Genomic DNA, 17,413 nt, shown 5'->3' with positions numbered 1-17,413 from the left:
ATCTTTTCATGAGATGAAATTCCAGTGGAATAGAGATTTTTCTTGCTCTAAAGTCTTGGTCTGCTTTACCTTTGCGAACAGAAAATAGCTTGAAACTCTTTACGCGTGGAACCCGTTCCATTTCATTAGAAAGATCTACTGTATGTCGCAATTTTTCCATCAATACTTGAGACAGATTTAACACTTGAGACCCGGTATGTTGGCGTGAACATGTAGGGTAGAGCATGCTATCGTGTATAATTATATTTGAGGGTTCTGAATTCACCTGATGGAAAATACACAAGGAGATGTTATTAGCCCTCCTCACTGAGCACCAGCTAGACCCGGTTTCACACAGCCGAGAATATTGTGCGAGTTGGATGCGTTGCGAGGGTCACATGACTTGCACAAATATGAACCCTATTCTTTTGAATGGAGTCATATACATGAGCGATGCGGTGCAGAAAAAAAATTGTGGCATGTCCTATCTTTTTGCGTTTCTCCGTAAGCATCGCCAATTGCTTTCTATGGGACAGTAAAACACATCGCACATCGAGATTTACCATTGAAAGCAATAGGAAACACTTACCGAACCTCTTAATGTGCCTGAAAGCCGTGCTGGAGGATCGCTACTTCACAGAAGTGATGGGAGGCGTTTTTGCCGGAAAAACTCCTCGCAGCGGCGTAAAACAAACATTGGCCCGAGATTGTGTTCGCCCGTCTGTAGGTAACCTTTGGGTACTGGGCATATATACAATTCCTGTAGGCATTGAGCAATCGTGTGTGTGTCTGTGTGTGTCTGTCTGTCTTGCGCCCCACCCCTGTTGATTTCATTGAAGGTCCTACAACATATATAAAACACAGAGTCTGACCGACAGAAGAACAACACAGTTAGGGCTCTTTAAAAGGGGAGGAGAAAAATAACAAAAGGAGAATACAACTAAACCGCTATTATGTCAGACACAACTCAGCAGTCCTGGCAGAACACACTGACCTACCACCACCACAGAGATCCCGTGGGCTGAAGGACCTGTGGTGATGTCACTGCTGTGGGAGGAGCCAAGCTGTGTTTGTCTTGTGTGGTAATCAAGCTACTGTGAGTGTGATGGGCCACCAGAAACAGTGGTGCTATAATTTCCTTATAATTACAAGTCTTATTTACTACAAACCATTGGGGCGTCTTCAACGGTGCAAGTCCCTTGAAATGAATGTCCTGAAACACGTTCCATTTCTAAGCAAGACTCTGTTCACACTAGTAACGATGGTTATAACGCTAGTAACAATGATTATAACGCACTCACAAATTCATCATACAGAGGATCCAAATGATGATCGGCAGACCCTTTTGACTTTGTTATTCTTACCGTCTAAATAGACAGGACCCCCAATGGAATATCCTAGTGCAGGTGTGGACATAACCGAATAATATCTGACATATTTTAATTTCAGTCTGTTTTAGCAAGTATTAAGAAATAAATGAAATTATTAAGCTATAATTATCGGAGATATAATTTCACTCCAACTAAATTACATCAAATTTATTCTTCACGTTCAGCATAGTGCTGGAGGAACTGTGGTTGTACAGGATATTATATTATGTGGGAATACAAGTTTATTCAACCTCTCTGGCATGCAACTAACACTAATTAATAACCTCACTAAACTGGATATAAAATTAACACCATGTCTAGCCCTACTTTTTATAGATATGGAAAACCTCCCGCCACCTTATAGAACGGTATTGGCCCAACTCCTCATGTCTGCAAAACTAGTGCTGACTAGACATTGGAAAAAAAACGATCGACCACTTGGCAACGAGGTCATATACAAAAAAATGCTGGCCATTCGACTCAATACAATGGAAACATTTCATAAAGAATGGAAAATTTGGAAGGATGGCCTATACTATTCCAGTTAAATATTGAACGGAGGGTATATGTAGCGGTCTTTTTTTTACACGTTAGTTTGTTTTAAAGCTCTGTAGTCTGTTTATGTAGATTATAGTTTTTTAAATATACTTGTTCACAAAGCTAAACCTTTTTCTATGACATGACAAACTTTGTTACCATGTTATAAGTTGTCTCTTTATGCGATATATGAAAGTACCGCATGGAAATACCATTTCATGAGTCAGTACTGTGTATATGCTTGTCTATTAACCCATATGTGACCACCCATACGTGTTTTCACGTCCTGGATGTCTGGGCTTTAATTCCCAGGTCCGTAAAAACACGGTTGCCTGAAGATTAAAGCCCCGGGGTCTGTGCGAGTGACAGCTCCCTGCTTATCGGCTGCCGGAGGTAGCCAAGAGCCTGGAGCTGTCATGGGGAGCCACGGTGAGCGACCCCTGGTCACTTGATTGGCTTTTATTCAATGGATAACGGCAATTGCATAAAAGTAAACAAAAAGTTAAATAAAGTTAAAGCTTCAGCTCCCCTCACGGGTCCGATCCATGAGGGGAACTGAACTACTCCCCTCCATCCTCCGTGATGTCCCATGGTGTTCTGGTCCTGCCAGGATCTGACACCATCTTCTGTGCATGCGCACTAGGCGTAAAATCTCCCTCCTTCCGGCTAGCATTAGTAACCAAGAGCAGGAAGATGTCGCTGGGGGCCACAGTATGCGCTCCCCGATCACATGATTGCCATTATCCAATGGATAACGGCGAACATGTAAAAAAATGTAAAAAGTTACTGTTTCATCTTTCCTCACAGATTATTTTTAGGGAGTCAAATGTGCAATTGAGCCTGGAATTTATTCAATTGTGCCCTAAAATCCAATGAGTGTTCCCTCCATTATAGGCCTAGCCCTTTGTCCAGTAAGTAGATTGATGCTACAATGGGTATGTTTCTGAACTCGGGACACTATGGTAGGAAATAATGTGAAGCCCCACCCCCTTAAACATTCGGGAAGGTTCTAGGCGCAGCAGGTGCCACATATAAAAGTGGTGTACTGCACACAGCATCAACGCACACCACAGAGCAGCAGCACAGAGACCAACTCTTAAAATGGCGAAGGCATCACAGCAGGCCGTATGCTCAGTGAGCACTTGTCAGCTAGGGTAGTGGGCATAGCTGGAATGGCCAGTGATCAAGTGACTGGACACTGAGAGAGCCCTGATAACCTGGGGGGCCGAAACTGACACACTACATGGAAGCAGAGGGAAACTTCCTTCCCACACACGAGACACAGTTCTAGAACCCGATGACAATGTTATGGACCTGGAACAAGGAGCAAGCTGCCAGACACGTGAGTCTGGTCTCCAACGGACTAAGTGTGCCCACTTTAGGGACTTGGATGGACCACTGTAGAGATAGATGTAGATTGGGGAGAACTTCCCCACAAGGGACTGTGATATTAGTTGATGGTATTAGTAAATGGCAGCATGTGAAAGCAATGCCTTCCTATGGTTAACTCTAGTTAGCAATGTTTTGTGTAGATATGGTCCAGGCTGACAAGGCACTTGGTTATGATTTTATGCACCAACCAAAATGTTTTTTTTATGGCTTTATACACGAACAATGATGTATGTTAGACATGTGTGATGATTTGCATCCTGTTCAAACGTTTGCACCTACGGTGCTTTAGGCCACGATGTCTGCAGACCTATGAGAGTACAGTAGGTTAGTTATGAGTGACACTCGATCAGCAAAGTGCGTTACCTCCCCTATCGTTTCCCTGGCGTGAGTGCTGAAAACTGCCGCCCAATACATTCAGCGGTGCTGCTAAATAGCCTGCCCTTTATAAATTTAGAACAGGCGGACTACTTACCAGCGCTGCACAGTGCATTGAGCATGAACTTCCAGCGCTCACACCTTTGGGAGGGGCGAGCATAACGCTTACATTCCCAGACTCCAAAAGCCACCTACTTTCAGCCTATAAGCTTAGCCTATATAGGGCTAGACGTAGGTGACAAATTCCCTTTAAGTAACTCGTGCCCTCCTATGTAGTGAAACCAACCATGTTAGTAAAGTCTTTGCTATCGGGGGAAAAAAAACCTGCCTCTGTCTCCGTCTGTCAGCCGCTGTGCCATCACGTAAGCTGCCACCTGGGCTCCTTGTCAGCAACCTGTTTCAGAACATTATTGTGCTCCAGTGATTTTATTATAATAGAAGTGGCCAATTTCATATACATTATGGTTGTGTTACTAAAGTGTAGCAGATTAACTAAATAAAAGATGAGAGCTGCTGCACACTTGGTATAATGCTGGAATTGATACTAAGTGTAGCATTGGCAAATCATCCTTTATCAGTTTACTCAGATTTATACAATAAGAAATAAGGATAGCTTTAGCCTTTTAAGTTTCAAAAAGCTTGATTTCAAGTAGTACACCTAAAAGTGTCCACTTTTTTTTTTTTTCAATTTAACAAAACCAATAGTTTTTATTTTTCCTTCACTGCTCACTTTAAACCATTTATCAGCTGTTAAGGTACTAGGGCTCAAGACATATCCATTTGTCTCTAATGGTATTTAATGATTTCACGGATACAGTTTCCCCACTGAGTATTGACGTTTGGTGACATTTTTTGCAGGTCAATGGACCTGCAAAAGAAGAGTGGAAATCAAGCTTTAAATGTAACGTGTCAAATGCCTTACGCTACTAACCTTTATTGAGAGAAGTTGTCTTTTAAGTAAATGCACTTTTGGTGACATCATAGAAAGAGTAGGAGCTTTTGAAAGTAGAGCTTAGAATATACACTAATTAACTTGTGACCTATTAAGTAACTCCTAAAAGGAATTGCTATATAGGTATAGATATATTGACAGATCTTCCACTTTTACATCGCTGCCTTCTTTACATATTTTAATATTCCTAGTTAATCCATATGTAGTGAAACATTTCTGTCAGTCACCTATGCTCCCCTTTCTTAAGGCTGCATAGGATAGAGGGGGAGACCTAGAAATTATGGATATGTACATTTTCTTATATTTGATTAAGTAGTTTCATGTGAAAAAAATGTTTAGGCGCTGACCGGAAAGAAAATGGGAGCCTTTGAGTCCTACGCTTCCCGCCCACACTGATTGATTGTCAGCTCTTTCGGTAGATACACTCATAGAAGAAACACTCTCAATGTTTTTGTGTGGGCAGGGAGAAGCAAGTTGCAAATACTTCCTGGCAGAATTTATACAGCATTTCCATCAACTTCTATGAGGAGATAAGTTCCAGACTGGACCAGAGTAAAGTTGAATTCATACGATCTGATAAAAACTTGCCCATGTTGCGTCCACAAAAAAAAAACCTTTTTCCATCTGCGTGCACTTTCCCATGCCATCTGTATGCAATTCGTGTGTTCCGGCAGTTTTTACTTGCTTTTTTCAGTTTTGAATGCAAGTTTTTTACACCATCCATATGTCATTGTGAAAAAACTGATGTGTGCATTGTCATATTGACTATTATGTGTCCATGTGTCAGAGTGTAGCTAGTTGTAAACTCGCATAGCACATGGCCTGAAAATACGCTCGTAGGAATTAGCCTTTAAGGCTGTTGTATATTTAGACTTTTCAAAGATGTTTAGTGCAGGTACAGAAAATGAGTATGCTGGGACTAGGGGCAAAAAAGTTTGAATGCGTTTACAACTGGCTCAGTGATGGCAAATGTGATTATTTATCCATCTTCAGATTGGGTCAACAGGGAGGTACCACATGGGTTAATATTGGGTCCTCTTCTCTTCAATGTTTATTTACCACCCTGTAGGGGACTTTCAGAGTAGCATATATTTGAACTATCAATACTTAACACCTCAGTCTGTAACCAGGACAAGAGGACATCTTCTATGTCTAGAGGATAGAAGGTTTCACCACTGTTACAGGTGGGCTTCTTTTCTGTAAGAGCAGTGAGATTATGGAACTCTGCCACAAGATGTTGCGATGCTTGATTCCTTGTATAAGTTTAAGAGGGGCCGGGATGTTCTTGAAAGTAAAAAAAAAAATCAAGAGTTGGGATGTTGATCCACGAATTTATACTGACTGTCGCATTTGGAGCCTGGAAGGAATTCTGTTGGGGCATCCATCTCATGGCGGGGGTTACCTCCCTGTAGATCAGGATGGTTTGAGCCTGAAGAGGAACCCTCCGTAGTTTCGGAAGCTCGCATTAACATCATGTATTTTTTTTAGCCATTAAAAAGGTATCATATCTACAAGATTACTGGGTTTCTCTTGCTTGGAGCAATCACATTTTGATCTACTGGCTTAGGGTTCCTGTCCACGGGCGATTGTGCATTGCGCTACTCGTGGCAATAATCCGGCTGCGGGTAACACAGCGCATGCTTTCTATAGCGTTGCTATGGAAAGCGCAGCCTCCTGTCCATGAGCGGAGAATCATAGTCAGATAGGCTCACCGCAGAGAACTGACAGTTCTCTCCCCTGCTAGCGATATATTTCGCCTCGCCCATGTATAGGGGGCCCAACACCGTACCAAAACTTTGTTTTCATTATAAGTAAGATATAAACACTAGGATATGGTTATGTCCTTGTATGTGAATCTGGCCTACAGAGGCCTTTCAGCTACAGTCACTACATAAGTGATACATTTTATAGTATGTAGATCATTTGCATATTACTTTTAAGACTCAAAAAGCTGCATCAATTATTTTTGTGTCCATAACTCCGCCAATAATAACTTTAATACATTAACAAAAATATATTCATAATGTGCTTCTCATTAGTACGCATAGTTATTACATATTATTGGGTTATATCTTGCATTGAAACTGGAGATGTGACAGTGACTCTTGGGTCCAACACGCCTATGGTTATGTGCTGTCCGAGCACCAAGCCCCACATATTGCATGCCCATAAGTATGGGCAAGAATAGGACATGCGGCACATGTGAATAGCCTTACTAGCCATTACTGGTCTGTATGTTGTCTGTGGAGTAAACAGACAGCACATGGATAATATTCATGATCATCCTCAGATGTCCAATATAGTCAGAGGAAGGTAAAGCTACTTGCATCATGGTTTCCTCCGACAGTATTGTATTGAAATAGTGTAGTTTGTCTTTGGCATATATTTCTGCATAGAGGTGATGTGTTGTGATACGAAACAGGTTGCAGTCATACAACAAATGCTGTCAAGGTGTATAAACCAGTATTTTTCAACTCCAGTCCTCAAGTACCCTCAGCAGGTCAGAAGTTGTAGATGTTCTATAGAGAGAAGTCCTCTGGCAATTTTTGAGGCACTAACAATAGTTGCATCATCTGTGCAGTACGACCTGTAAGTAAATCCTGAAAACCTGACTTGTTGGAGATACAGGAAGACTGGAGATGTATAGTGATGTAGAAAATCCTGTGAATTAACTATTTTTTTTTCTCTTTGACTCCTTGGGTCCATGATGCTGCTAACAGAAAAGAGTTGCAAGAACTACAGAATCTTTACAAACAAAGCAACGAGCATGCTGCACAGCAGGCTGAACTTGTCCAACAGTTACAGATGCTCAATACGGATACACAAAGAGTACTGAGAAGTCAAGAAGAAGCCCACATCACTGAGACCTTCTCATATCAAAAAGTATGCCTTTTTTATCTAAAGTAAATCAAATACTAAATCATGTAAACTTTCCGATGCCATGAGGTATACTAATTTAATTCAGTCTTACTGTGCATGCTTATAACCAGTAATCATATTGTACATATAGGAACACCCATAGCTGCTTGTTGCTTTAACATGACACTGCTCAAAAAAATTAAGGGAACACTTGAACATAAGCTATGCTACAATATGCAGGACAGAGCTCTGATGTCTGAGGCTTTTCTGCATATGTGCGTTACAGCATACAGGACAGTGCTCCATCGGTAATATACATATGCAGAGCAGCCTCCGACATCGGAGCTCTATCCTGCATACTGTAGCATAGCTTAGGAACGTGTCAGCCCTCGTTCGACATCGGAGCAACGCAGGGAAAATAGTCATGTCAGACAAGGGTCGACATTGAATTGGAAAGAGTTAACTTCATTGTGATAACTTTCTGCAACACGTCATTTTATCTTAAGGTTTTCAAAAGCTATTCTCTTAAGACAATAAGACCCATGGTAAAGAAATTGAAAGGAGGAACAAACTGTGACACACAAAGTTATCGTAATACATTAAATGGCAAGTTAAACATTGCTGCATCTGTACTACCTCAAGAGAAAAGTGGAAAATAATAACCTTTAAAAAAAAACAAAAAAAAAAAAAACATTAATAAGCAAAATGTGTCTGCTGTTAAATCGGTAACTCCATAGTAGATTGTGTCAATGTGATATCGTAACCTCCATATTAGGTTTTGTAAATGTAACATCTTGGCCTCCTTAGATGTATTTTACCCCTTAGTGACGGGCTGTATGTCTTTATATGGTAGTCACTAAGGGCCTTATTCCGATGCATATGCCTTTTTACGGTACTGCATCAAAAGCCTGTCTTGCATCTCCCATGCCAGAGGGAGCAGCAGATCAACTGCCATGAGACAGCCAGACTCCAGCTCTAACTGCTGGAAGCAGAGACACATGTATAAGACTGATGGAAGGGGATTCACTTTGTCACACATTGGACCCCCATGATGTGATCGCATGGTCCCGATTGGTTGCTATGGAACCTAGAGGCTTGAAGATGGCCTCCGCATCTGCCATCTACTGTGGTATATGAGGCTGTCTCTGATTGAGCCTCATAGGCTAATATAATACACTGCGATACTGAATTATTGCAGTGTGTTTTAGTAATGATCAAAAGTAAAGAAATTGAAGTCCCCTAGTGAGACAAAAATAGAAGGCAAAAAAAAGTGTAACATTTTTTTTTAAAAATTGTCAAAACCCCACCTTTCTCCCCTTTGTAAATAAAATAAAACCTCACTAAAATAAATCACTAGTATTGCCCTCCTAAAAAAATTTAAAATAAAAAACATGGTGAAAAAGGTTGAAGTTTTTGAATATGGTAGGAATTTAAAAAATCCTCTTTTAAAACAAACTGAAAAAATAGCAAAATTGAAAAAAAAGAAATATTTTAAAATATAATCGTACTGAACCGCAGAATTAATTTAACGTATTATTTATATGACACAGTGAACACTATAAAAAAAGGAAAAATGATGCCAGAATTGCAGATTTTTTAAAATCTTGTCCCAGAAAAAATGAAATAAAAAGGGATCTAAATGTTATATGTTCTCAGAAACAGGATCAATAAAGACTAGCAAATAACAAGCACTCTTAGAATTCTGTTGATGGAAAAATAAATATGCAAATCTTTAAAAATACAAGTTTTTATTCTACCAAAAAGAAGACCAATTTAAAAAAACTGTATAAACTTGGCATTGCCGGAATTGTGCTAACCCAAAGAATAATGTTATCACGGTATTTATTCTGCATGCTTTACACTGTAAAAAATTACCCCCCCCCCCCCAAACAAAAAAATCAATAAAACTTATACAGTAATACTATATGTACCCCAAAATGATGGCATTAAAAATACAAGTTGTCTCGCAAAAAACAAGCCCTCATACGGCTGCTGACAGAAAAATGATGGCTCTGGGAACGCCATAACAAAAACTGAATAATTAGGAAATCATTAAGGTGTAAAATGGGCCAGTCATTAAGGAGTTAAGTGGCGTTTCCTGATAATAAAAGAAAAAAGGTCAATGCTAGGTGTTTAAAGAAAATTCAGATGAAAGACTACAATTCTTTTCAAGTGTCTTACGAAGTGATACATTAGTCAACATAATGAGTGCTCTTCTATAGTCTTTCCATTTTTTTCCTGAAACCCTTCATTCCTATGTGTACTAATCATTACTGTTTTCCCACTGTCAGTTTTATAATGACTTGAATGCATGTTACGAAACGGCAAAGTCCAGTGAGACTCAGCTGCGGCAAAGCAATATTGCTCTTACCGAGCAGCTACTTCAAAAGGAACAGCATATTAGTCAACTGCAAGTGAAACTGCAAGAGGCCCTCAATGCATTACCCAAGTCACCTCAAGAACCTCAGGTACAGTATAAGGAACTGCAGTGTGTTTATATTTTATGAGTGGTTCACCAGAACGGCCATATTACAGGATATGTGCTCAGTCATTCCAATAGTGTGTATTGACTTACTCTTTTAGGGCTCATGTCCACGGGCAAAATATGATTTAAGATCCGCAGCGGATATCCCGCATGCGGATCCGCATCCCATAGGGATGCATTGACCACCCGCGGGTAGATAAATACCCGCGGATCGTCAATAAAAGGGATTTAAAAAAAAATGGAGCATGGAAAAATCCGGACCATGCTCCATTTTCGTGCGGGTCTCCCGCGGGGACGGCTCCCGCGGGCTTCTATTGAAGCCTATGGAAGCCGTCCGGATCCGCGGGAGACCTAAAATAGGAATTTAAAGTATTTACCATCCGGCGCGGGCGGGGAAGGTCAGCTGTTCCTCACGGCCGCATCTTCCTTGCTTCGGCTCGGCGGATGTGCCCGGCGCATGCGCGCGGCACGTCGGCGACGTGCCGGCGACGTGCCGCCGGCGTCAGGAATTCATCCGCCGGCCGAAAATGAAGATCCGGCCGTGAGGAACAGCTGATCTTCTCCGCCCGCGCCGGATGGTAAATACTTTTAAATTCTTATTTTCGGCGCTCATGTCCGCGGGGCAGGAGGGACCCGCTGCAGATTCTACATGTAGAATCTGCAGCGGATCTGATTTTCCCCGTGGACATGAGGCCTAAATCTCTTGACTGTGCAAACAGCACACTGAACTGAATAGTCTGTGCAGTGGCTGTAAAGTCCTTTAGCTGTTCTTTCCTTAATGGCTGTCATACTGTACTAAATAATCTCCCTTAGGCTACATTCACACAGGCGAGCGCAATATCAGTCCGAGAAACTTGGCCCGATATCGCACTTGCCAGCGTGCCCTCCAATAGCTGGTGCTGCAGAGGTATTGTTCCATCTTCCTGTGTATCAGTTTTCCACCTTCAGAAAAAGAAAAAAAATGCATGAAGGCCCAATTTCACTGCCTCCTGGCACAAGCTCCCATAGACTCTCATGGGCGATTTTGGTCTGTGATTATGGACAAAAATAGGATGTGCTACATACAAGTGCCATGCATTATTTTTGAAGATCCCATTGGAAACAATGGGCGAGGCATTCCGAGGGAACGCCGAAAAGTAAAACATGCTGCGATTTTTAACCTGGCAACATCGCTGTGAAGGAAAAAAAATCGCTCATGTGAATAACCCCATTCAAAATAATGGCGTTCATATTCGCGCGAGTTTTGTGTGCCTCGCAACGCACAAAATTCGCGTGAGATTCTCGCTCTTGTGAATGTAGCTTAAGTGTGATTGTAGATGGAACGATTATCGTTCAAACAATTGTTCAAGTGAGTGAAAGGGAACGATAATGACCGCGTTTTAAACCGGTAAGTGAACGAGCTACAAAGATTTTTATGCCTGTATAAAATGAACAATGAAAGAAAAGCGAACGAGTATCATTGGCTGTGTTTAGACTGAACGACGGATGATACCTCCTCTTCTCTTCATAGACTTCTATGGGCAACATGTAACCTGATCAATCAGTGAGCTGTTTTGCTTGAGACTGATTTTAGCAGTATTTTAGATCGAATGATCTATGCAGGAAACGGGGAAGAGAAAGAAGAGGCTCATAGGTGGGGAAAGGGGCATTTTTCTCCAGTAAGATATATCACAAAGCTTATAATAATCACTTGCACCATTGATTTATGCAGCATTTTTTTTGAAACGGCCGTGCCTTTTTAACCCTTTCCAATCCACTGTCTGACGTCTTCCTACTTTCTGATTGAAGCTTGTACAGCCCCAATGTCAGAAGACGTCCGAGAGGGTATTCTTACCGTCTATTGCCAGCCACTCTGCTGTCGGAGCCTCTCTGGCGCGCACACACTGGCTTTACCCAGTAGATGGCACCGTTGTATAACAGCAAAAAGAGAAAGCCTTTTAGGAAACTCTGATTTCAAAATTGGATTGGAAAGGGTTAAGCCTTCTCCATACTTATAGATAGGCATATGTGTCTGAGACGGATTAATAGACCAGCGCAGTTCATTCTGCTTTAAAAGTCTGTTATTGTTTCCTTTAGTAAGAGAGAAACGGCATTTAAATGAATTGCATTACAGTGTTGGTTAGTGATCGCATCAATAAAGTCAGCAGCGCTATTTCCTCTCCAGCTTCCTGATATCATTTTGTATAACGGCCACCTGTTAAAATAGAATTTAGTGTAAAGTCACTGAATGGGAATTACTTAACCACTTAAGGATTTGCTTTACGTATTTGTTTTGTCTGTTTTCTTCTGACATTGCTTGTGAACCTGTATTTGGAAATCTTTTACAATGGCAGTGCCAGAGTAAACCGTTGATTTGGGATTAGAGGGAGTACAAGGAGTGAGACTTTCTTGGTAATGTACAAATACAGCTGTAGTCCAACTCTGCCTCTGCAAATCACAGAACCCAAGAGCTCTACAAAGAATGTCAGCAAGGATTACCTCGCTGTCTCCAAGTGCGCTGTATTACAAGATGTTATTAGCAGATTTAGCCGTTTATTGTTGTAGACAAATCACGTGAATATCAACAGAGAGGTTGCTTACACATCTTCTGATTTAAGTTTCCAAGTTATGCGGCCTGAGGAAATGCAAAACAAGAGTTTTAGGATTTTTTCTTCTATGTGCACTGCTTTATAACTTCATTACATTTCTGTGCAATGGCACTTTATGGCGCAACCCTCACTTTAAGGACTTATTCACACTGTGTGTTTGTGTGTGTGTGTGCGCGCATGTTGCATGTGTTTTCGTTTCATATATGTTTTCTTTTTTTTTAATCTGTGTGTCATTAGCTTTCCAATGGGTGGCGCTGCAGAGGTATTGTTCCATCTTCCTTATTTGCATATTTCCCAGAGGAGCATGGATGGCCTCACTCATCTTTAGGGGTCTCCTAACTCACCTTCTAGGAGAGATGATACCCCTTCATGCTCACGTCGACAGGTCTCTCACTAGCCAAGCCCAAAAGCTACTGCACACTGATGAGGGGCAATCACCCCAAAACCGCTGTCTGTGTATGCTTTTTGGCTTTTGGTTTTCAATTCCCAGTCTATTATAAAGACTTCTATAAAGGGTCTGCAATTGACTAGCAGCAATGCTCCCTTCCAATAGGTGGTGCTGCAGAGGTATTGTTCCATCTTCCTTTGTATCAGTTTTTCATTTACACAAAAAGAAGTAAACCGCATGAAGGCCCAATTCCACTGCCCCCTGGCAACACACTCCTATGGGCAATTTTGGTCTGTCATTCGGGACAAAATTAGGACATGCTGCTTTTTTTTCCTTATGTGCAACTTCGGCGCTGGAGGGCGTATATGTACACCCTTTTGCATGAAGGACTTAACGAGGTACCAATGGCTCTAGAAATGAGCTTTTAAAGTATTGTTTCTCTAGCTAGAGCGATACTTCAGGGCACCTGGTATCTAAGCTGAAATTCCTCTCCTACAAGCCAACTGTAAGAATGTAGCTACATGTTTCTCTTTGTAACCTGACAATGCTAAGGAGTGAGCATTTTACTTCATAGACTGGTGCAGACATATACATTGCTAAGTTCAGCAGGTTTTGTCTGGCTTTTTTTCACTTTAAGGCCGGTTTCACACGATTTTGTAGCAATACAACAGAGCTACAAATTGCATGTATGTGAATCCCATGGTTTCCAATGGGTTTTCTTTCACATGAGCGATGTTTTGTAGCCTGTTACATTGCAAGACTATTAAATCGTAGCATGCTCTTTAAGCCGCATCCACACTAGGGACCTGATATAAACGCGAGAAAATTGCAGCGATATCGGTGGTCCGTGTGATATCGCTGCGTTTTCTTGCGGCAATAATGCAATTTTTTTTCTTTTTGTCGCTACAAAGTCACGCGACTTTGTAGCACCAAGTGCGGGGGCAGGAAATATAAGCCCTACCCTGCAAATAAGCCATTGCTGCAGTAAGAAAAAAACACAAAAATAATACATCCCCTAAGAAGCGCTGTCATCTCTGGCGTGTTTTTTCTCCTGAAGCTCCCTGGCACTAGTCATCAGTCTTCTGCCAGCCCTTCCTGGATTGGAGGATCAAAATGCCAGCCTCCTGGAAGGGCTGGCTGTGATTGGTTCCTCGAGTGCTGGCTCTGATTGGATGAGCATTGCACTTGGGAACCAATCAGAGACAGAGCTTTATGGAGGCGGGGATTTTCAAAGTCTTGACCAGGAAGCTCTGCAGAAGAACTTCAAGCAACTACCGGGGAGCTCCAGGGAAGACGCAAGATGACAGCGCCGGAGAGGTGATTTATACCTGTTTTAAATTTATTTTTTTGCAGCCAGGGCTTAGTTTAGGGCTTTTTACAGTAGGATTTCCTACTGAAAAAGTTGCATTGCACGAAAACTAACGATGTAGCACATAGGAAGGCTCCATAGGAAAGCATAGGCTGTGTAGAGCATGCCACGATTTTGTTGTCTCGCAATGTCGCAGGCTACAAAACATTGCTTGTGTGGAAGAACCCGTTTTCCATAAACCTGCTCACTCTGCAGTAGTAACATAAAAGTAGTCATACTCTACTTTCCCACTCCCCTGCCACTCTCTGCCAGCATCTTACAGTTGTCTGAGTAGAATGTGGCTTCCAGTATACATTCTAGTAAGTGTATGTGGTTATTGAACTGGTTTGCTTGAGTGCAGGTTTTCCAATTCCCATCGCTTCTCAGCAGGACAGTTTTCATAATCATGTTGTTTTGGCTTGAGGATTGAAAAAAAAAACAACAAAAAAACCCCCTAATAGATTAATGAAAATCCAGTCCAAAATATCTTCAGATCATCACGTTGAGAAGATCACATTGTTCTGGTTTTAGAAAATGATTTCCAGAATGGGACAACCATATATAGTTACCAAAATCCATTTGATCTTACTTTATGGATCACAGTTACTGACAAAATCCTCCAAAACATTCCAAGTGACGTGACTGGCTCTGTGCCAGGGGTGCGCAACTCCAGTCCTCAAGGGCCTCCATAGGTCATGTTTTCAGAATATCCCAATGGAGAGACAGGTTCTTGTGATTTGATGTGCCGTTGGGTCTAAGGCCTCATGTCCACGGGGAAAATCAGATCCGCTGCAGATTCTACATGTAGAATCTGCAGCGGGTCCCTCCTGCCCCGCGGACATGAGCGCCGAAAATAAGAATTTAAAAGTATTTACCATCCGGCGCGGGCGGAGAAGATCAGCTGTTCCTCACGGCCGGATCTTCATTTTCGGCCGGCGGATGAATTCCTGACGCCGGCGGCACGTCGCCGGCACGTCGCCGACGTGCCGCGCGCATGCGCCGGGCACATCCGCCGAGCCGAAGCAAGGAAGATGCGGCCGTGAGGAACAGCTGACCTTCCCCGCCCGCGCCGGATGGTAAATACTTTAAATTCCTATTTTAGGTCTCCCGCGGATCCGGACGGCTTCCATAGGCTTCAATAGAAGCCCGCGGGAGCCGTCCCCGCGGGAGACCCGCACGAAAATGGAGCATGGTCCGGATTTTTCCATGCTCCATTTTTTTTTAAATCCCTTTTATTGACGATCCGCGGGTATTTATCTACCCGCGGGTGGTCAATGCATCCCTATGGGATGCGGATCCGCATGCGGGATATCCGATGCGGATCCGCATGCGGGATATCCGCTGCGGATCTTAAATCATATTTTGCCCGTGGACATGAGCCCTTAGTGTCTGTTTTCTTTCCTCTGCCCTCTTTCTCCCTCTCCGTCTCTAGGGATTGGAGTTGTTCGCTTTCGATATGACATATTTTTTTGCATCGTCCTTATTTTTTTCCTCTTTTTTTTTTAATGCCATGCCCCATATTTATAATGTAAGATTTCAATAAATGAAATAAAAATAAAAAAGAACAGTAGAAATGTGATGGAAAAGTACTAAAACAAGTGTCAACCGGCTACTTACCTACCAAAATATATTATTTTTATTGTTTATTGTTAAAATTATCCCATTGCAATTTTTTTTTTACACCTACCGTAAGTGAATCATCTACTTTTGCAATTTACCATTATTAGATGAGAAGTAATGTCAACTACATATTTCAACAGAAAGTCTATAGCTTTTTTTTTTTTTATTCCAGATCAGGACCAAAAATCATATTGCAGTCTATTTTAACAATGGCCTCCCAAATATTAACATTTTCAAGTCTATTTCATTTAGGTACTTATCATTCGGTTGCAAAAACTGTGTATTCCACATTGTAAAACTTTAATTTGAGAATGAATTCTCTTTTGAATATAAATTTTACCTACGTGATTAATAAATATTTAATTGTGTTTACTGAACAAATGCAGTCAGAGTCTAGCTGTCTTGTATCTTAAGTTTGTACATGTACCTGCTGACATCAAAGACTGGTTTAGTAGTCCAGACATCCATGGAAGCACTGTAATTAACTTGAATTGAATATTTTTATTTGTAATGGAAGATCTGGCAGGTGTACCATTTCTCCTGATATAGAATTCTGTTGCAACTGTTAAAACATTCTTTTAAACTCTCTCCTGTTGTTCAAGGATTGACCTCAGCGAAAAATTGCTACTGAAATCTTCAAAGGGTTTATCGGTAGGGAGTGCAGCAAGTTGCAACTTGGACTCTAAACAATAACGTGGGGTGTGTATATTAATATGTGTGTGTATGTATATAGAATATAATTTTATTCCTGGAGTGCTATAGACTTGTCCTAGTTTTAACTTCCTTCCATATTGCTTTAACCGCTTAAGGGCCAAGCTCCGTAAATTTATGGTACTCGTTCCTGGGGTTTAATCCCTGCCGATAGCAAAAAATACGGTGCGGGATTAAAGCCTCTGCTTCTGAAATCAAGCATGAGCTAGACAGGTTCTCAGCCTTTGTCCCAGCTGAGACCCGGAAGAGAAGGGAGAAGCGGGTTTTGACCACTTCTGTCCTCTCTATTCCCTGGTACGTTGTGTCAATGAGTACTATGTTTCTTCCACTACGCGACCTGGGAATCACGTGACCGCCGGGTCCCAGGGTCATAGCGGACCCAGATCAGCTCTGTTAGTGACTATTGTCACTACAGGGGGATATTTTTCCCTGTAACTGTGGCTCCTATGGATGTTCCACCTACAGTGGAAAAGTGTGTAGTAATAAGAGAGAAAAAAAAAAGACAACATGGATGACCCCCAGAAGCCTTATATGGCGTCATGGGGGTCATAGATGTTAAAAATAATAGTTACAAAAATTTGTAATAATTTGTAATAATCAGAATAAAATAAAAATAATATACATAAAAAAGAAAATTACCCAAAACCGACGCCAACCAAAACTCTAACCATATGTGCCCTGTAATCCAAAACTCTACATATTATATATATTAAAATGTCCAAAACCAAATGAGGAACTCATTCCAGTTCCTTTATTCTAGCGTAAAAATACTAATTAAAAAAGAAACAAACTATACATGTTAAATAAAT

General features: G+C 41.5%; 1 protein-coding gene across 1 annotated transcript in view; it reads left to right on the top strand.

Moving 5' to 3' along the window:
• The window catches only part of CNTLN (centlein), a 293,859-nt gene that overhangs the window by 81,897 nt on the left and 194,549 nt on the right, over positions 1-17,413 (top strand). Inside the window, exons 8-9 of the mRNA XM_066604356.1 lie at positions 7,326-7,488; positions 9,756-9,932. Coding sequence (XP_066460453.1) covers positions 7,326-7,488; positions 9,756-9,932 — 340 coding nt within the window. The remainder of the gene's footprint in view (positions 1-7,325; positions 7,489-9,755; positions 9,933-17,413) is intronic.

Source organism: Eleutherodactylus coqui, chromosome 5, assembly GCF_035609145.1.
Source record: "Eleutherodactylus coqui strain aEleCoq1 chromosome 5, aEleCoq1.hap1, whole genome shotgun sequence".
In the NCBI taxonomy this organism is placed as follows: domain Eukaryota; kingdom Metazoa; phylum Chordata; class Amphibia; order Anura; family Eleutherodactylidae; genus Eleutherodactylus; species Eleutherodactylus coqui.
Note: the sequence above shows the minus strand (reverse complement) of the source record. Positions and strands in the feature narration are given on the sequence as shown.